General features: G+C 43.9%; 1 protein-coding gene across 2 annotated transcripts in view; it reads left to right on the top strand.

The window, feature by feature from the left end:
* GBE1 (1,4-alpha-glucan branching enzyme 1) overlaps positions 1-8,157 on the top strand; it is a 114,166-nt gene extending 106,009 nt beyond the window's left edge. For both annotated transcript variants that reach the window (XM_066599141.1, XM_066599142.1), the window contains exons 16-17: positions 1,980-2,097; positions 5,780-8,157. In XM_066599141.1, the coding sequence (XP_066455238.1) occupies positions 1,980-2,097; positions 5,780-5,833 (172 nt within the window). In that variant the 3' untranslated portion in view covers positions 5,834-8,157. The remainder of the gene's footprint in view (positions 1-1,979; positions 2,098-5,779) is intronic.
* Positions 8,158-22,217: the final 14,060 nt, after the last annotated feature.

The raw sequence follows: 22,217 nt of genomic DNA, 5'->3' as shown, positions 1-22,217 counted from the left end.
GTCATCGAAGATGTAATAAACTTAACTGTAAGCCTAATGAAACTGTAGAAGGAGAGCCGTCCTTTTTTATGATGGGCAAAGCCGTTCCAAAGCCTTCAACAAATATTTGTTGTCTAATTAAGACTCATTTTAGATGATTGTCTTCACTTCTTAGTAGCGATGCAGGAGCAATAAACTGACCCGCTGAAAAATGGTCCAACTACTGTTATGTGCATTTAAGTCTAATCTCTTGGCTCAACAGGCAATTTTCCACATTTGGAGGCAGATCTTTGCAGACATTGCCTTTTGCAAATGCATTTGGTTTTACAAAGTCTGCACATTATGGACTCTTCCTGCTGTGGATTTTGCAGACAGTCCACTAGAAATCTCCTTGTGTTACATGATGATTGTTGAGCATTTTACTTTGTGCAAAGAGTGAAATTTGCAGTGAAAATACCCAGCCGGCTCTGACTTTTTTGCTTTTTCTGCTACGTCTGGATGGGGGTTTTGAGAACTGCAATCAGGTTTATTGTATTGCAAATTGTCTAACGATGCTATTCTTCAGTAGTGATGAGCGAGCATACCCGCTAAGGGCAATTGCTCGAGCGAGCATTGCCCTTAGCGAGTACCTACCCGCTCGAGAGAAAAGGTTCGGCTGCCGGCGCGGGTGACAGGTGAGTTGCGGCAGTGAGCAGGGGATGCGGGGGGGGGGGGGGAGAGGAGAGGGAGAGAGAGATCTCCCCTCAGTTTCTCCCCGCTCTTACCCGCAGCTCCCTGCCCGCCGCCGGCACCCAAACCTTTTCACTTGAGCAGGCAGGTACTCGCAAAGGGCAATGCTCGCTCGAGCAATTGCCCTTAGCGAGTATGCTCGCTCATCACTATTCTTCAAGTTTCAGAATGTGTCCATTTCAAAGGAGTTAATTTTAGAATCGGAATATGATTGATTTTTTTTTTAACTTTTTTTTTTGTCCGTCTCAATATTTATAATATTGGATTGATTTATGTTATAATGTCGTTTTATTGGTACAAACCATTTCCGTTGTGACATAATCTGATGTTACACTGTGTGTGTGTGTGTGTGTGTGTGTGTGTGTATACCAGTATAAGGTGTTCCATCATGGTGCTGGGTGGCCAATTGGTGCAACACGGACCGGAAGTCTCACATGCCACACAGACGCCCAACTTCTGGGACGCTGTGCAAGCCGGCAAACAGTTTACAGATGTCAGTACATAAAGGGGAATTTGGGGCATTTACTATTGATGGCCTATCCTCCATTGTCGGTGCAGCTTGGCCGAACATCCGCGTCAGTGCCAGAAGTTTAATAGACTGCTTCACTCCTGTTACAATCCATGGGAGCGATGCCTCCTACTACACTTCTGGCTTCTCGTTGCAGTCAGAGCCCAAAGTATAATGGAAGGCGTAGGAGTCTCTGGTTTGGCTTATTTCTTTGGGCATGTGGCAAGACCTGTTAAAGGTCGAACATTGACTTAGAGCAGTGTTTCTCAACTCCAGTCCTCAGGGCCCCCCAACAGGTCAGGTCTTCAGGATTTCCTCAGTGTTGCACAGGTGATGTAATTATTGTCGGTACCTCAGATATTGCCACAAGTGTTCTTACTATAGGATATCCTGAAAACATGGCCTGTTGGGGTCCCTGAGGACTGGAGTTGAGAAACACTGACTTAGAGGAAAGCTTTCTTCCCATAGGTGCCCGGGAAGAGGCGTTGTACCCTATCCCATTTACATATCGCTTTTGTTGTGCATACAATAGATGTTAAATGTTATTTATGGCAAAGCCCCTTTAATTCCTTAACCTCCTGCCATTGGCTTTGTCTTTTATATAGCTGTTCTGGATTGTGATTGTAAAAAAAAAAGTTCTGTTACTATGCATTTTTCGTTTCCTTCTAGCTTTCTGAACTGTGTGGGTGACTGATCTCAGCAGCAGTGTCTGTCTCCTTTATATGGCTTTACAAGTGTATTTTCCTTAATGCCTTGATTCCAAGTATATGATAGCATTGGACAGTGACTCTGAAATGTATGGAGGACATCAAAGAATAAATCACAGGACAGAATTCTTTACCGAAAATGTTCCTTTTAACAACCGGCCATATTCAATTTTGGTAAGTACGACTTTATGCTGAGTTTTAACTTTGAAGTCATTTCTAAAGTTCATATACTGAATAGCCACTTTATTTGGGTCCTTTTACATGGGATAACTGTTACTCCCGTGCTTTCTCACAGGAGAGAGAAATGTTCACTGGATGAAGGCAGGAGATCTCTTCCAGCCAGTCGCCTCCATTCAGGGTAAACAGGCAGTCCTTTATAGATGAACGACTGCCTGTTTACACGGGATGATCTTTGATTTTTATGTCAGCATAAGCTGAACAATAGGCGAACAAATTATCGTTAGGCATTCGTTTTTGCATGATTCGGGGATTAACTAAATGATCATGTCATGCAAAGGGGCTCTTAGAGCCCCCATCCCTTTCATTACTGAATCTTTCCTGTATGGAAAAGATCCCCATGACCCTGGAGTGCGGCACAAAGTCACATGACAAGTTTCCGTGGATCAGTGTGTGTGAATCCACATTGGATGGGAAAATCCAGGGAACTGAGCGACTTTCAACGAGGCTGGTCATCTATGCTAGAGAAGTCGGGGCCAACCATGTGGGGTTGTCTTGTGCAGCAGTGTGGAGAGTATACAGACAATGGCGTGATCGAGAAAAAACATCCAGCGGAAGGGGATGCTTTGGATGTAAACAACTTGCAGCCAAAAGGGGTCAGATGAGGATGTCTGGAATCTTTTTGAGTAACAAGCACCAGCGCCATTGTGACTAACTGAAACAGAAAGGCGAGATTCCAGGGGGCAAAACAGTGCAAACATTGTATCACTGAGCAGTTGAAAACCATCGCCCGGTTAGATGAATCCAGATTTCTGTTGCATGATGCTGATGGGAGGTCAGAATTTGGCACAAGCGGCATGAATTGGTGACCCCTTCCTGTCAGCTGGTCAGAACATGTCAGGACCTCCATCTAATTTGCAACAACTACAAGAAGCTTCCTGTCGACACAGGCCGATGTTACTGTAGGACAATCTTAACACCTAGTAGAAGGTACTCCATGATGAATTGCTGCTGTTCTAAAGGCAAAAAAAGGTTGAACTCGCTTCTATATAGCAGCCTCTAATAAAATGGCCATTCCATATACAAAATAAGTAGGTGTGCGTTTTTCATTTCTTGATACGATTTTATTTGTGCGCATTATTTGCGGACACAATAATACATATATAAAGAAAAGGATTATATAAAGAGATCGACCACTCCATACCCGGGGGAATTTCAGCTGTTTTCAGTAGCTGACAGCAAAGGTCATTTAACTACTGGGGGTTAATAAGCTGAACCGGATGGACATGTGTCTTTTTTCAGTCTGTGTGTGGTTTTCTGGCATGGTTTCCCATTTCCAATCATTGTTTTACAGACTTCTTAAAAAGTTGTACATTGATTTGAAGGACTGCTGCCATCCAATAGGTGGCACTGCAGAGGTATTCCATCTTCCTTATTTGTATAAATTACCCAGGGGAGCATGCATGGCCATATAAGCTGCCTCACTCACCTCTTAGTTGTCTACTCATACCCCATCTGCGTGCTCTCCTTGGCGAGAGACGATGCCATCCCGTGACCCACTCACCCACTAGGTGTGTTCTCACTTTTTGGGTGCTCTCCTTAAGGAGAGACGACATCCCTCTTGGCTTTTTTTTTTAGTCTTGCATACTATGATACTGATCGCTACAATTTAACTACTTGGATACCATTAGCTAAGCATTTGGAGCGGTAAGGAGCACTAACCACCCATCTCCCAAAGAGATTGAATACAAAGTTATCAAAAAGTTCTATGTATACCAAAACCGTACCAAGGTGGGAACGAAAGGGGGAAAAAAACTGGTCTTGAAAGGGTTAAGTACTGAATATTATCCAATTACATGTATGCATGCTGATAGTTCATCTATTGTGAGAGCTTTATATATATATATAGCAAGGAAAGTAATCTTAGCCAACTGGGTGAAGGGGGGGGGGGGGGGACACCTCTTTATATCCTGCGTGGAATGTAGTGAAGAATGAGCGCTACTATAATCTATGGGAGGAGTTATCGGAGCAGAAATTCTCTCAAGCAGTTTTATACAATTTGGAAACGAGGGCTGGAGACGCACCCTGACTCTAAAAAAACTTTTATAATAAAAAGTGTCTTGAGGTTGGTAAATTCCTCTACGCCGCAGATTTTCCTTTCGTCGCTCTTTCTTTTCTCGGCTTGTGCTGAATATTGAGTGGTGGAAGGTTAGTTTTTTTTCTTTCTATATCTTTATTATTTTGTCTGCAAATAATGCACACAAAATTGTATCAAGAAATGAAAAACAAGCACCTTTTTATATATCCATATCACATACTCCAAAGGGATTTTTTTTTTATTTATAAGAAAAGAATCCTCCTACAAAAACTCCTTAACAGCCGTGTAGAAATACATAAAACATGTCAGGTAGAAGAAAAAAGTTATGTGGTCCTTAAGGCCGAAATTGACCTTTTTTTTTTAAATAGAATGTGTCGTCAGAAAATGGCCTATTGTGGAAGTCAAGGTTTTAAGTTAAACATATCTTTAGGGAATCTTTTTGTTCTCGTCACATTCCACTGTATATTAAAAAAAAAAAATCCTGCAGTTCTCACTCTGACCACTAAACCTAGTAGTCTGACATTTCCTGTTCTGTAGAGTAAACTTCTCAGCAGTCATCACATTATCATTGGAGAGATAAATATATATATATAATAGGTAACACAGGATTCACAATTCACAATAGACTCTTTGACTTGTATGGGAGAGTGTTGTGGGTATTCTCTGTGACCTGTGCAAGGAGTGGGAGGAGGTGAGCTGTGACAATCACCTGTGATGGATCCTGTGTTACCTATATAGGTGTCACCTCTCATTTGTAACCCTGCCTGTGAGGACAATAAGATAATGGCTGAAAAGTTTTCCCTACAGAACAGGAAGTATCAGACCTATGGGCTTAGTGGCAAGTGTGAGAACTGCCAGATTTTAGGATTTTTCTTTTGTGACTGATTACTATAACCCCCCCCCCCCCCCCCCCCCCCCCCAGCTTCTTGATGTATGGCCAGAGGAAGTCAGATGACTACTGTGGCCAATCGGAGGCTGCAGTGTTACCATCCCAAACTCCTGGCATCATGGCTCCCACGATGTGAGTGTTGATGTCAAGAATTCAGACTGTGACGCTGCAACCTCTGATTGGCCACAGCAGTCACATGACTTCCACTGGCCGTGCTCCCTGAAGTCAGTCAGTATCGGGATCGTGCGGGATGCTCAGCTGTGTCCCGGGGTGCCGAAGAAGAGAGTGTAGTCTGTATTTTACGCCGGGCCCAGCTGCTTGAGATTTTTTACGGCTGTGTTTTAATCTACATAAATGTCCAAATGTTGGAAAATCCTAAGAATAAAAAATTAATGGCTTTTTCTGTAATTCTGACAATTTGCAGAACATTTTGTACGTTTCACTTGTGCACTCATTTGTTGCTCCGGTTTTCGGCTGTGACTATTGTGCACCTTCAGGTGTTATTGATGAGAACGTGCTTCAGCGGTTTTTCCTGGTTGCAGATGACTTGCTGCACTCTAGTGGTTAACATTTACCACTTCACATCGTAGGCGCACACAGATGATTCCTCGGTATTTGTGCAGTCTGTCTTCTGCTAACACGTTGGATGCTTCTTCTTTTCTCCCCTTCTGAATTGTTTTCGTCTTTTTCAGATTTACATTCCTTGCAGAGTGGCGCTTGTTCTTCGTAATGTTGACAACTGTTAAGGACTGAAGATGCCTCTTTATCTCCTCCGTGTGAGCTCAGGTTGTCTTGAAGTAGAACAATTCACACAATGCGTCGTGTCATAAAATGTGCTCAAGGTTATTCACAATAGTCTAATGGATAAATAATGTCTCACCTCGTCTGCACCTCAGTGGAGCCCGACGGCGGCAAACACTCGGAGCGCGGCTCTCATTCACATCATGTACACTGGGACTTCTTTTTTTTTTAGCGCCTGTGTTTTGTTTAAGGCGCTATATTGTGCAGGGAAGATACACTGTTGGTTACATTTCTATTAAATTGCACTACAACGCGAAAATTAATATATTGTGAACCGTAGAAATTTCATTTTTTGTGGTAGGGGGTGCTATACCAGACCAAATAGTGGGTTATATACACAAGAATGGGGAAAAAATAGCTGGCTTCTGTAACCAGTGGAGGGCGCATCTCTGTTCTGGTCTTCAGTAATCTAAGACTTTAGCTAGTACGGTGGGGTCCACACGGGGCTGATCAGTCACTGAAAGCCTGCCCCCAAAATTACACCATTTTGTGTGGGTTTTATCTTCAATTCCTGAGATTGTGATAAAATTTGGCATGCTGCAGAATTGAATTCCGCACCACATGTCAATTTCCGCATGAATCATGTGCGGGTCGTTTCCGCAGCTTGTGGGCGAGATTTTAAAAATCTCGTCCACTTTGTTGTTACTTGAAATGTGTTGGAGTTTCCATGCAGAGGGCCTAAATGGAAATTCTGCAGCAAATCCGTCCCGTGTGAACCCAGCCAAGTGTTGTCACAGCAGACATTGGAGGAGTGCTTGTTTTCCTTGCGCCAATTTTGAATAATCTCCTCCGCTGCATATAACACAATAAAGGAGTATTCCAGTGGCATTAGTTATCCCCGGTCTGCAGGATAGGAAATAACTAGCTAGTCGGTGGGGGTCTGACTGCTGGGTCCGCCACCAATGGCCAGAACAGTGGTCCTGTGGGCCCTGAGAAATTGAAATGAATGGAGCAGTAGCCAAGCATTTTGCCAATGAGCGTGCCAGAAATTGCTGAGTGCTTGAATTCGGCTATTTTCAGCGCTACCATTGAATTGTTTGGAGCGGTGGCAGAGCATGCACATGCTGTAGCTCTGTTCATTTTGCCAGTCTCTTGGGGGATAAGGGATCCCTGTCCTGGTGATTTGGAGTCCCAGTGGTTGGACCCCACCAATCAACTGGTTATAACTTAATGGTACCATAGCACCTCTTCCAAAGAAGTCATCAAGGCAGAAAAATATTTTTAGGAGTAATGGAAAAAACATGAAAGAAGCAATACTGATGCTTCTGTTCCACCAGTCCATGGTTGCCCATTAGTCTTCATCTCCTGCTGCTCACACACATGGACATGTGACTTCAGCTAATCAACTGAAATGATCATGTGTCCTCGGCGATGTGATCACTGGCTTGCTGCAGAAGGAAGTGAAGGCCGGGCATCGGTGGGATAGGATCATGTGAGAGGAGTAGGACTACTTTCAGGTTTTGCCACTAATCTGTTTATTTCAAAACCTTTTCCTACCTGGATAACCCCTTTTTAAAGGGGCTATAGATCAGTGTAATGAATGGTGTTAGTAGCACTTTATCATATGGAATTTGCCTCATTTCATTGAATCGGTAACTTTTTGCACTAAATCCTGATGGTTAATTTAAGGTTACTAAATCAGTATTGTCAACATTTTGTGTTGTATTAAATGCTGCCAATCTCTCTTCTTATCTCCTATTGAATACTATATCCATGGCCATTTCTGGGGTGAATGATTCTAGTCTCCAGTGGTAACTGTCATAAATCTACTTACGTTGTTTAATTCATACAAAGCATAGCTATTTAAATTCTATTACTAAACCTTATTTAAGGTCAACCTACATCTTTAGTGCTTAGTTGTCTGGATCTGCCGATTTCGTTGAGGTTGGATAACACACTCTTGTGCATGGTGGCAAGCCAACTTTCCCCAACAGATATCAGGAAAAAGAAGAATCAGGGGACACTGAATTTCATTATCCTATTCTTTTGTTCTCCAGGAGATAAGCCACTGCCAGAACTGTCTGTCTGTTTAGGGAGATAAGCCACAGTTAAACATTTGTCCATTGTGAACATTCATGTGTAAGGAGAATAGGAGGGGGAGCTGTTAATGGAGTATAACCCCTTTTTGCTTAGAACTAAAGACTTTTACAAGGCCCAATCATCTCCCTTAATAGCATGTCCCACCAACAAATGATCAGCAATATGGGTATGAATGATTCTTACTACAATTGTTCATCCCCGCATGAAGTTCATTCCACAACAGCACAGCCCCCCCCCCCCCCCCCCCCCTGTTCACATGGAGACTATGTGCTGCCAACAAATTGGCTATTTTTTTATTTTTTTAAGCCGGCGGGAAAAAAATTTGCTAAATGAATGAGTGTTTTTTATTCATTAGCTGGTCACCGGCATATTCTGATGGGCCAAATTGGGCAGCCAACCATCCAAGGCCAGTCATCAGCCTGTGTAAAAGGCCCCTAAGATGGGATAGTAAACTTTTTCTTCCTTCAACAGACTTAGTAAGGAGTCTAAACACACTTAAGCGCTAAATCCCCTTCCTTGGTTTTGGCTGTACCTAACATATGTGTGTGTTTTGAAAAACAACACTTTTTTCGACTGGCTAATATGGTACAAAAATTATTATTTTTTTTACTATTTCCATACTGTGTACTATTGGATTGACCAGTCTCTGCAAGAACTTGAGTTTGTGGAGGAATTTAATGTATGTCCAAATACTGTAAATTCATTTGGCACGATTAGCCCCTGAGGAGCGGCAGCACTACACACAGCTAAATAAATATATATATGTATGTTTTGTCAGAACTGGAATTTGTTTTGTTCAGTGATGTCATTTTCTTATGTTTTGGCTTGCTTTGTTTTTATGGCTTTCCATATTTCTTTACGTTATCTATATAAAGTGTTTTGGTTTTCTTTAGCACTTAAATTTCATATAAATATGTATAGTTTAAGATTTCTTATAAGGTATCACAGAATTTCTTATAAGGTATCACAATCTAAAGTGCTGATTTTTGCGGACATTGGCCCAGAAAATCCCCCCAGTTGGGTAACATTTCCCATCTGTTGTATGATGATTCGAAAAGCAAATGTAAAATATTATTATTCTTACTTATGGGCCTCATGTAGCAAAAGCACCGTGTTGGCTAGAGCAACCAGTCGGTGCAAATATCATGGGAAAATGAGACCTAGGTTGTGGTTGCTGTGTGCCGTCTTTGATATGAGGCCCATTATCCAACCCAGTATGACTAAAGGACATAGCTGGTTGTGTCTACAAGGAAGCAGATAACATTTTCTTCAGAGTCTATCAGAATATAGAAACATCTATTTGACATAATTGCCAATTATTTCAGAGTATAAAGATGCATAGTGTATAAAAGGATGCTTTTTAACTTTATGTATTACATGTAAAAACAGTGGACCTACCATGACCTAGGGTGATCAGGGATGGCTGCATAGCATGGTACGCCATGGCCCCGCTAGCTCTATTGCACCTTTCTTTGTTCCTGATGATTCTTCCCCACCATCTTCATTCCAAATTTTATTAGATTTGGCTCTTAGTGCTTTGAATCTGTCAAGTGGGTGGTTTCCACTGCTCACTATCAATCAAATCTGACATCATCCAATGGCAGTAAGTGGGGAAGCAGTCTGCTTGATAAATTCAGAGCACCAGGAGCTTAATCTAATGGAACGTGGTATGGGGGGGGGGGGGGGAGAAAGGGGGGCGGCGAATAGTGAGAGAAGGTTATGATAGAATATCAGCAGCTATGTAGCTAACCTAATTGACATGAGGACATGACGTGTCCTCTTTAAGTGTAATGTTCTGGTTCCTAGCACAATAAACCCTACAGCTGAGTCTACATGCTAACTTAAGGAGGCTGTCCAGTTGTAAACTATTGCTGAACTATCTTTGGGATAGGCCTTCAATAGTAGATGAGCGAGGGTTTATTACCTTGAGCCCCCTCTAATCAGCTGTTCCCAAAGCTGGCATGCTTGTGCACTGAGCTAATCTCTGCAGGAAGCAGACGACTACATTCCCACAGCAGTGGCCATGCTTGGTATTGCAGGCAAAGTTCCCATTAATGTGCACAGGAGCTTTGCCTATTGTACCAAGCTGAGCAACTGCAGTGAGGATGGAGCTGTCTGCTTTCTGCAAAAATCAGCTGCAGCATGAGTACACCAACCCAGCAAATGGCTGCTCAGCAAAGGTCCTGGCCAGGGAAACCCCGCCCATCTACTATTGATGGCCTATCGTAAGGATAGATCATCAATAGTTTACAACTGGCCAAACTCTTAAGTTGATTGACAGGCAACACAATATTATGGCAGCCAATGGGTCAAAAATAATGATATCACATTAAGATATGCAATACAATTTATGTACATGTGGCTGCAACCTGACAAATGGAATCAATGAAATTGCATGTGATTGGGCCATTGTGACGGCAAGTAAACGTAATGTGCAACTTTATTCATTGTTTTAAAAACCTTTTTACTACAGCTGTTACACGTTGACTATCAATCTAAGGCTAGGACCACATGGCCATAACTGCAAGTTGCGCCCGAAAGGACTCGCATTGGACAGCACTTGGACTTCTACATTAACGGGCATTGCATGTCCTATTTCTCGTCGTCATAGAGACAGGAATTGGACATGCAATGGGTTCTGGGATTTTTTAATGCAGAGCATGTGTTGAAAGTCCATGGGTATATCGTCATAGGATATAATGCTGTTGTGTACTGTCAATGGAATTGCATTGGTAGCATACAGCCTAAAAATACGTCAAAGTACCCCTAGCTTAAAGCTGATCCTTGTTGTCCAATAATAAACTTTGCGATATGCGTAACTTTGAAACCCTTGGATCCTACCATAGCTTCTTTGGTGTTTAAGTTGTGACACAATGTCGTCATGTGGCTGTGGCAGCCAATCATTTGGCCACGTGATGTTTTATCACTAATGACGTAACTTTCTGCCACAGTAACTGGCTGCTAGAGTCATCTGAGATGAAGTGGTCATGGATGACACATCCTCACACCAAATTGCTTTCTGTTCTGTGATTAGGTGAGGATTGTATACACTCTGGCTACACACAGTAGTACCCAGCAAACCTTCATTGTATGTTACACCAGTTTAATGATGATCAGGTTCTTAGATTAGAAGAGATCTATATTTTCTTTGTCTGACTCAACACAAGATGTTTGCCTTTGAAATATGCATCTATTTTTCCAGTGTCGTGTAGTCCATTTTCCACTGTACAATGTGCTTTGTAACCGTTTTCAGTGTTTTTGGTCTTTGAGATAACTATCATCACTTTACATAGTAGTATGTTTTTTTAGATCAACAGAACAAGTAGTAGCACTGTGTTCTTTGTCTACGGGTATTTACAATGTACAATGTGATGAATGTTCAATGCAATAAAAAAATGAAGAATTCTTTGGAGAACCTAAAATAAAATCTACTAAATATCTCTGGTATTGTATGTTGTGTGAAATCAGTTTTTCTGTGTTTAGCCATTATCTTATATGCATGTAAATGTCGAATATCTAATAGTACCCATTCATGGATGGCACTTTTGCAGTGTCCATTAGTGACGTCAACCAGCTTTTCCCATAGAGTTCAACTATTTATATAAACCTAAGTGGTAATGGACACAATAGTAGAATGAGGCTGTACAGAGACGGAGGTGTGTTATGGTGCTGCAATTGATTCCTCTAGGATCAATACTTCTGGTGAGAATGCCTTTGTACTACGTCATTCAATGGTACTTGGTTTTTATTCCGACATAAAAATCCTCCACAGACATCAGATCAGAAGGATGCAGAGGAGCAGATGTTGGGACTCATAATACAGCCATGAGGTTCAGGCCCTATACTGAGATAAGGGTCTTTTATCTGGCCCGGTGAATGAATAAGAGCGTTGCGAAGAATGTTTTTGCCCAATTCTCAGGCTATGTGAAGCTGCACCCAGTCAATTGCTGAACAAGCAAATAAAATGCTCCTTCATCAGTTGATGTATCTCTTGTGCAGCTGGGAAAAAATTGCCGTTGGCAGCACATCACCCCATGTGAGTAGGGAATGTGTTACTGATAATAATGAAACTCCATGGCGAATGAGCAAATGTATGTACGATTTCTTGACCCCCATACATTTTAACTGGTCCATGTGATGGCCAGGTAAATGAGTGCTGATCTCGGTGATTGGCATTCATTATCCAGTATAATGAGACGTTTTAAAAAGACCCCTTACATTTCCAAATAAAAATAACTACAAAGAGCATGACGTTCCCCCATAGCTGGTTAGGGATTACATACCGGATGCAACAAACCAGGAGTGTGTATTCATACCTTGTGATTATTCTCCGTAAGAGAAACCAAGTAATCTTGTAGATATACCTTTTAATGGCTAACAAAAATACATGATGATACAGCGAGCTTTCGGGTCTTCTATCGAACCTTCATCAGGCTAAATGGTATGGATGGGGCACATATATAATATACAAATGCAGGGACGACACCTCTCTTGATCTAAATAGAAATGTTCACACACTGAAATGGAGACTGTTTTGCACTCAAAACTTAAAACACCAGACAAACTGACCTGAGAGATAAATACTTAATTGGTCCACTGAGTTCAGGAATGTGACAGTTTTATGATGTGTATTATTTCTCCTGCACATAGGAGATGGAACAATACGTCTGCAGCACCATCTATTGGATGGCGACATTCTTACAAATCAGTTTCTGAATTTTTATGAAGCTTAAGAAAAATAAAAAATTCATAAAAATTCAGAAACTGATGTGTAAGAATGTTGCCATCCAATAGGTGGTGTTGCATAGGTATTGTTCCATCTGCTTCTGTGTGCAGGTTGAAGGAGAGCTAAAACACATCATAACTCCAAGAATCCCAGACCAAGTAACAATCTTCTATGCTGATAGCTTCCTCAAAATTAGACCTGTCTACTTCCAAAACCATTTCTAATGCAGATTTAGAAGGCAGAGTGTAGTGCAATAAAGCTTTGGCAACGAGAAGTTCCGGGGGTAATGGGGTTGCTTTTTATTATATGCAAATGTCAAAGTTAAAATGGTATAAAAGCAATCCAGTGCCGAGAATCGCGCCCCAGAGGAAACTGTAGAAGCTAGGTGTCTGGCAAGGGAGGACTCTTCATGTTGGATTTTTTTTTAGCAGTTTTAGATTCTCCAGTTCTGGGTATATTAACCCCTTAATGATGCGGCCTCTTTTTTTTTTTCCTTTTCCATTTTCATTTTTTCCTCTCTCCTTCAAAAAAATTGTAACTCCTTTTATCCATCAACATCGCTGTATGAAGGCTTGGTTTTGGCGGGACGAGTTTTCTTTTTAAATGGTGCTATTGAGTGTACTATATAATGCACTGAAAATCTTTTAAATTCTAAGACTAAAATGAAAAAAAAAAAAACATTCCGCCATATTTCAGTGCGTCTTGTTTCTACGGCACAGAAACGAACAAAAATGAAATTCTACCTTTCTTCTATGGGTCAGTACGATTGCTACGATACCAAACGTATAGTTTTTTTTTACTAGACTCTTTTTTTTTTTTCCAAAGACATTTAATTTTTTTCAATTTTTTGCCGCCATCTTCTGCGCACAATAACTTTATTTTTCCTTTGTCGTAGTTGTTCGAGGGCTCATTTTTTGCGGGATGTCCTGTAGTTTACGTTAGTACCGATTTGGAATACATACGACTTTTTGATCGCTTTTTATTGTGTTTTTCCCTGGGAGACCGTAACTGAAAGTACATTTCTGGCGGTCTTTATTTTTTCGGATGATTTTCACCATGCAGGGGAAATAATGTGCTACTTTGATAGATTGGACTTTTACAGACGTGCCAATACCAAATATGTATTTTTATTTTGTAATTTTAGATTTTAATTATAGATATGGCAAAAGGGGGGTGATTTATTCATTTTTTTTTTTTTTTTACATCTCATAAAACGTTCTTTTTTTTACTTTTCTTTTAAGCCCCACTGGCTGACTACAACTTGTGATGCTTCGATCGCTCCTGCAGTATGACTTAAAGGGGTTGTCCCGCGCCGAAACGGTTTTTTTTTTTTTCGAGTAACGAACCCCAATAAAGTCAATGGGTGACCCGAGCATTTTTGTATATCGCCGATGCTCGCTAAGGTTTCCATTTGTGAAAATCTGGGCAATTCAAGAAAGTGATGGGAACGACACAGCAACGGATAGGGCAGGCGAGGGGCTACATGTTGGGCTGCATCTCAAGTTCCCAGCTCCCACTATTAAGCCACAATAGCGGCAAGAGTGCCCCCCCCCCCCCGAAACAACTTTTACTTCTGAAAAGCCCTCATTAGCAATGCATAACTTAGCTAAGCACCACACTACCTCCAACAAAGCACAATCACTGCCTGCATGACACTCCACTGCCACTTCTCCTGGGTTACATGCTGCCATACCCCCCCCCCCCCCCCTGCACGACCCAGTGTCCACAGCGCACACCAAATTGTCCCTGCGCAGCCTTCAGCTGCACTCATGCCACGTCACCCTCATGTCTATTTATAAGTGCGTCTGCCATGAGGAGGAACCGCAGGCACACACTGCAGAGGGTTGGCACGGCTAGGCAGCGACCCTCTTTAAAAGGGGCGGGGCGATAGCCCACAATGCTGTACAGAAGCAATGAGAAATATAATCCTGTGCCACCGCCATCAGGAGCTGCACACGTGGGCATAGCAATGGGGAACCTATGTGCCACACACTATTCATTCTGTCAAGGTGTCTGCATGCCCCAGTCAGACTGCGGTTTTTTATAAATAGTCACAGGCAGGTACAACTCCGCAATGGGAATTCCGTGTGCACCCATAGCATGGGTGGCTCCCTGGAACCCACCGGCTGTACATTATTGTATCCCATTGCAGTGCCCATCACAGCTGAGGTAATGTCATGTTTAATGCAAGTGGGCTTTGGCCCACACTGCATGCCTCGGTCAGACTGGGGTTCTTTAGAAGTGCACACATGCAGTTACAACTCCGTGTGGACCCACGGCATGGGTGGCTCCCTGGAACCCACCGGCGGTACATTATTGTATCCCATTGCAGTGCCCATCACAGCTGAGGTAATGTCATGTTTAATGCAAGTGGGCTTTGGCCCACACTGCATGCCTCGGTCAGACTGGGGTTCTTTAGAAGTGGACACATGCAGTTACAACTCCGTGTGGACCCACGGCATGGGTGGCTCCCTGGAACCCACCGGCGGTACATAAATATATCCCATTGCAGTGCCCAACACAGCTGATGTAACGTCAGCTGTAATGCAGGTGGGCTAAAAATTAATTGGATTACACTGTAGGCGAAGTCCCCCAAAAATTGGTGTACCAACAGTACTAATGTACCTCAGAAAAATTGCCCATGCCCAACCAAGAGGGCAGGTGAAACCCATTAATCGCTTTGGTTAATGTGGCTTAATTGGTAACTAGGCCTGGAGGCAGCCCAGTTAAAGTAAAAATTGGTTCAGGTGAAAGTTTCAACGCTTTAATGAGCATTGAAACGTATAAAAATTGTTTGCAAAAATTATATGACTGAGCCTTGTGGGCCTAAGAAAAATTGCCCGTTCGGCGTGATTATGTGAGGTTTCAGGAGGAGGAGGAATATTATACACAGATTGATGAAGCAAAAATGTCCCCGTTTTTGATGGTGATAGAGAACGATGCTTCCATCAGCGGGTGCAGCCTACGTATTGCTTAGGTATCGCTGCTGTCCGCTGGTGAAGAAGAGAAGTCTGGGGAAATCCAGGCTTTGTTCATCTTGATGAGTGTAAGCCTGTCGGCACTGTCGGTTGACAGGCGAGTACGCTTATCCGTGATGATTCCCCCAGCCGCACTAGACACCCTCTGACAAGATGCTAGCCGCAGGACAAGCAAGCACCTCCAGGGCATACAGCGCGAGTTCAGGCCACGTGTCCAACTTCGACACCCAGTAGTTGTAGGGGGCAGAGGCGTCACTGAGGATGGTCGTGCGATCGGCTATGTACTCCCTCACCATTCTTTTACAGTGCTCCCGCCAACTCAGCCTTGACTGGGGACCGGTGACACAGTCTTGCTGGGGAGCCATAAAGCTGGCAAAGGCCTTGGAGAATGTTCCCCTGCCTGCGCTGTACATGCTGCCTGATCTCTGCGCCTCCCCTGCTACCTGGCCCTCGGAACTGCGCCTTCTGCCACTAGCGCTGTCGGATGGGAAGTTTACCATCAGTTTGTCCACCAGCGCCCTGTGGTATAGCATCATTCTGGAACCCCTTTCCTCTTCGGGAATGAGAGTGGAAAGGTTCTCCTTATACCGTGGGTCGAGCAGTGTGTACACCCAGTAATCCGTAGTGGCCAGAATGCGTGTAACGCGAGGGTCACGAGAAAGGCATCCTAACATGAAGTCAGCCATGTGTGCCAGGGTACCTGTACGCAACACATGGCTGTCCTCACTAGGAAGATCACTTTCAGGATCCTCCTCCTCCTCTGGCCATACACGCTGAAAGGATGACAGGCAAGCAGCATGTGTACCCTCAGCAGTGGGCCAAGCTGTCTCTTCCCCCTCCTCCTCATGCTCCTCCCCTTCCTCAACGCGCTGAGATATAGACATGAGGGTGCTCTGACTATCCAGCGACATACTGTCTTCCCACGCCTCCGTTTCCGAGTGCAAAGCATCTGCCTTTATGCTTTGCAGGGAACTTCTCAAGAGGCATAGCAGAGGAATGGTGACGCTAATGATTGCAGCATCCCCGCTCACCATCTGGGTAGACTCCTCAAAGTTTCAAGGACCTGGCAGATGTCTGCCAACCAGGCCCACTCTTCTGTAAAGAATTGAGGAGGCTGACTCCCACTACGCGCGCCCATGTTGGAGTTGGTATTCCACAATAGCTCTACGCTGCTCATAGAGCCTGGCCAACATGTGGAGCGTAGAGTTCCACCGTGTCGGCACGTCGCACAGCAATCGGTGCACCAGCAGATTAAACCGATGTTGCAGGGTCCGCAGGGTGGCAGCATCCGTCTTGGAGTTGCGGAAATGTGCGCTGACCCGGCGCACCTTTCCGAGCAGGTATGACAAGTGTGGGTAGCTTTTCAGAAAGCGCTGAACCACCAAATTAAAGACATGGGCCAGGCATGGCACGTACGTGAGGCTGCCGAGCCTCCACCATGGCGCAAGGGGGCGCTTTGGGAAACAGTTGGTGGATTATTCGGTCCGGCCCTGCCTCTACTCCTGGCCACCGCACTGGCTTGGCCTGTGCCCACACCCTGACTTGGGCCTCCGCGTCCTCACCCATGTCCACGTCCTCTAGGCCTACCCCTACCCCTCAGCATGGTGTATTACCAGTAGTGCAGAAACAGAACGCTGTAATTAAATGTGCCGCTTATTGGCCTGTGGTTGGAGGCTGATTTCGCTTATGGAACGCCAGGAAATAATTTTGCGCAAGCCTGCTGTAACACTTAGCTGGCTGCGTATGAATTAGGAGGACTACTACACCCAGCACAGACCCAGAACACTGAGGACAGTCACAGGCAGCCCAAATAGATTTTTTTCCCCAAATGTTTTTGCAAAGGCCCACTGCCTATATTCAATAAATATATGTCTTCTGTCCCTGCCTCACAATATATGTCTTCTGTCCCTGCCTCACCACCACTACTGGCCCTGGAGTATGTATCATTACTGCAGGGCGCAATGCTCTGCACGGCCGATATACAAAAAAAAAAAAAGTGCAACACTGCAAAAAGCAGCCTCCACAATACTGCACATGGTTAGATGTGGTCCTAAGAAGGACCGTTGGGGTTCTTGAAGCCTAAAATACTCCTAACACTCTCCCTATAGCAGCTCCGGCACCAACAGCACTTTCCCTCCTCTATGTCAGATCAAATCTGTGGCGAGCCGCGGGAGGGGCCGATTTTTATACTCGGGTGACACCTGATCTCGCCAGCCACTCACTGCAGGGGGGTGGTATAGGGCTTGAACGTCGCAGGGGGAAGTTGTAATGCCTTCCCTGTCTTTCTATTGGCCAGAAAAGCGCGCTAACGTCTCAGAGATGAAAGTGAAAGTAACTCGAACATCGCATGGTACTCGTCACGAGTAACGAGCATCTCAAACACGCTAATACTCGAACGAGTATCAAGCTCGGACAAGTACGTTCGCTCATCTCTAGGGAATACATTTCCCAATCAATCTGACTTCATCATTTCTATTCTGCCTTGTAAGTCCCACAATGCATATTTGGTGGAATTCCAGGAAGTCCGAATGAATAGTCCTATGCTTCCCAGATAATGCAACGGTCATTTAATATTTTGGATGTGTGGTTGCAATTGGTTAGACCTTAAATAAAGATGTGTATATACCCTAATTACAATGGAGCAGGCTGGACCAAGTCTGACTATGTCCTCATTGTTCAAGATTTAAATGTCCCATATGGCATGGCAGTGTTGTGAGAAGATTGTGGAGGTTCCTTCTGGGTGTTATTGCAGCTCCCACCTCCTGTTGCAAACTACTTAGTGTACTGGAAAAAATGTAACATTTCTATGATAAATTAAATAGTACCATTGATATGTACAACTCATCCCAAAAAAACAATCCCCCATGTAGCTATGTCACCAGAAAAAATGAAGATTTTTTTTTGAAAATGAGAATACTGGAACTGCAGAATGTGACCTGGACATAGGAACATCTGTGACCCTTTATTATGAAAGGGTTAAAGGCAGTCAAAGTAGCATTTTTTTTTTGCTAATCTTTTAGGGTGCACTCTGACGAGCGTATGCGTACATAGGTGCGCACAAAACTGCGCGCCCACGTACGTGCACAAACACGCGTGAATGCAGGTCCGTGTACCATTACTTTCAATGTGGCTGTGGCCAGTGGCCCCATTGAAGGCAATAGGATGCTGGCAACCCCTGCAGTGATTTTCAGGGAAAGACTTAAAATATAAGCCTTTCTGTGAAAATCATCCATGGTTTGTGTAAAAAAATAAATAAAAATTAAGAATGAGAGCTGCCTGTGTTTGGCTCAGCCTATCACAGCAGCGCTTGGCCATTCAATGAAGGGCTGAGTGCTGCCTGTGATTGGGTGAGCACTCACCCAATCAGATACAGCCCTTTCAGCAGCAGGGATTTTAAACCCCGCCTGTTGAAAGAGATTCATAGCTGTGCAGAGAGAAGACGCTGCTGGACGTGCCTGAGCTCCAGCAGCTGCGGAGAGGTGACTGTTTGTGTGTGTGTGTGTGTGTGTGTGTGTGTATATATATATATATATATATATATAATATAAATTTTTAACACTTTTTAGGGATGATTTTTTGGGGAAAGGCTTATATTTAAAGCCTTTCCCTGAAAATCCCTGCATAGCTTGTCAGCAGCCCATTGCTTTCAATGGGGTTGCAGAAGTACCGCTCCCATTGAAAGCAATGGGAGAACATCGTGATCCTCTGCCACAGGGAATTCTTTACTCCCTCAGGGATGAAGAAATTCTCTGCCACAGCTCTGGCAGGGGATTCTTTACTCTCTGCCAGGAGTCCCCTTGTCACTGAACACTATAATAGTGCTGTAACAGTGTTCAGTGACAAGGGCACTTCCCGCAGGGAATATTTTTTATAGCATGGTAGAGTTTGAAGGGACGGACCTCCAGCGTCATCTGGTCCAACCCCCTGCTCCGTGCAGGATTTACTAAATCACCCCACACAGATATTTGTACAGCCTTTGTTTGAACACTTCCATTGAAGGAGAACTCACCACCTCCCGTGGCAACCTGTTCCACTCATTGATCTCCCTCCCTGTCTACTATCTAACCTGTGTCTCTCCCCTTTCATTTCCATCCCATTGCTTCTAGTCTTTCCTTGTGCAAATGAGAATAAGGCTGATCCCTCTGCACTGTGACAGCCCTTCAGATATTTGTAGACCGCTATTAAGTCTCCTCTCAGCCTTCTTTTTTTGCAAGCTAAACATTCCCAGATCTTTTAACCGTTCTTCATCGGACATGATTTGTAGACCGCTTACCATCTTCTCTGAACTTGCTCCAGTTTGTCAATGTCGTTTTTAAAGTGGGGTGCCCAGAATTGGACACAGTATTCCAGATGAGGTCTGACTAAGAGTAGAGGAGGATAATGACCTTACATGATCTAGACTCTGTTTCTCTTAATACATCCCAGAATTGTGTTTGCCTTTTTGGCTGCTGCATCATATTGTTGACTCATGTTCAGTCTATGATCTATTAGTATATCCAAGTCTTTTTCACATGTGCTGCTGCTTACCCCAATTCCTCCCATTCTGTATGTGCTTTCTACATTTTTCTTGCCCAGATGTAGGACTTTGAATTTCTCCTCGTTAAATACCGCTCTGTTAGTCGCTGCCCACTGTGCAAGCTTTTCTAGATCTTTTTGAATACTCACTCTCTTCCCTAGTGTTAGCTAATCCTATGCGGACCTATGGTGCACGCTTGTCCTATCTTTTACAGGTGAGTACGTTTGCACGCCTGTAAAACACGGACATGTGAACACACCATAGGGAACCAATGGTTCTAATAGACGCGTACAAGTACAAGTAATATGGTTTGAAAGAAGACCTACTATCATCGAGTTTAGCCTATTCTGAAATGTTCAGCTAGAGGGAGGAAAGAAAAAAAGTGACTGTACAATATTTTAAAACACTGGATAATCCAGCTCACATTAGGTCCTATTTATGTCAGTTTAAGCAACCATCATGAATAAGAAAAAGGATGATCAGCAGGTGCCAGGAGGTCAAAGAAACTGTTCATGCAAGAGTTCATCCATGTGTAATCTTTTCAATGACACGTTTCAAAAGCAAACCACTCTCAATCAGCTCATCCATCCACAACAGGTCGCATTTATATCGGATCAAGATTTCCAGCCTGATGATTTCTTTTTCTGGTACAACTTGCACAAAAAAATAACAGAAAACTTCCGATACATTTATTTAAAAAAAAAAAAAAGGCAACTGCCAATACGCCTTTGTACGGCTGTTATTAAGGTTAACTTCACATGGGCGATCAGGATATTGGGCTGTTAATCAGTGCCTGATATCCCCCTCTCCATCCATGTGAAATCCCAGAGGATGTGAGGCATTTTCTTGCAAAAACCGCTTCGTATAACTTTGGGGATGCAGGGAACCTCCGTCACACCAGAGGTTTGTGGAATTTCTACATGGTTTTCAATGGGAGATATCACATAGCGTGCACTTCGTACATGGTGCGATGCTGCCACTGGCCCTTTCGAAAATAAGTGACACAGCTAGTGCTATGCAGGAAAACATTAAAAAGAATGGGGCTTATATTTGTATGCTCACAACGCACAAATCTTCCGCTATTTTATCGCCCATGTGAAGCTGGCCTGCGGGACCAATGCTGATGGTTTTTTCCATCAGAATAAGTCTGACAACTGGTCTCCTGTGGGAAGGGGAGCTCGGGCTCCAGCTCTAGTGGCCAAGTGCAGAAATACCTCTGATCTCAGCAGTTCAACCTTTTTCATGTAAAGGCTGATGGAGAGGGCTCCCTCTGTCACGCATTAGTCTCCCCATAGGGAGCGATTAGATTGCTATGGCACCCAAAGGCTTCAAAATGGCCTCCGGAGCTGACATATAAGGACGCTCTGAGGTCCAACCAGAAGCAGGGTCTCATAGCCAATGTACTATACTACAGTGCTGAAAAAGTAGCTAAGCAAAAAAAAAAAGTATAAATCTGGTATCTACGTAACTGTATGGATTAATTTAGCATATTATACTGAACTGTGTACACTGTAAATAAATTAAAAACATGGGAGAAATATACACTGATAAACTTCGCTTTAGAAAATTAATTGCATAAAAAGTGATCAAAATATTATAGGTCAGGGATGGCGAACCTTTTAGAGACCAAGTGCCCAAACTGCAACCCAAAACCCACTTATGTATCGCAAAATGCCAACACATCGGGGGGGGGGGGGGGGGGGGGGCTTACCACCACTTATGATGTCACCCCCGTCATTATAAAAAGAACAGGGCCGCTTCAAAATAGACAGGGTGCAGCTTTTGACTGCTTTTTCGATGCGGAAATGCTGTGCAATTTGCCACGGTAATTACTGCCACGTGTAAACATACCCCAGTGGTAACGGAGACACCCCACAGCGGCCCCAGCGGCAACAGGGACACCTCACGGCGGCCCCAGCGGTAACAGTGCCCCTTTCCCACGGCGGCCCCAGCGGTAACAGCACCCCTTCCCCATGGCAGCCCCAGCGGTAACAGCGCCCCTTCCCCACGGCGGCCACAGCGGTTACAGCGCCCGTTCCCCACGGCAGCCCCAGCGGTAACAGCGCCCC

This window comes from Eleutherodactylus coqui, chromosome 4 (genome assembly GCF_035609145.1).
Source record: "Eleutherodactylus coqui strain aEleCoq1 chromosome 4, aEleCoq1.hap1, whole genome shotgun sequence".
Taxonomy (NCBI): domain Eukaryota; kingdom Metazoa; phylum Chordata; class Amphibia; order Anura; family Eleutherodactylidae; genus Eleutherodactylus; species Eleutherodactylus coqui.
The sequence above is the reverse complement of the archived record's forward strand: the minus strand, read 5'-3'. Positions and strand labels throughout refer to the sequence as shown.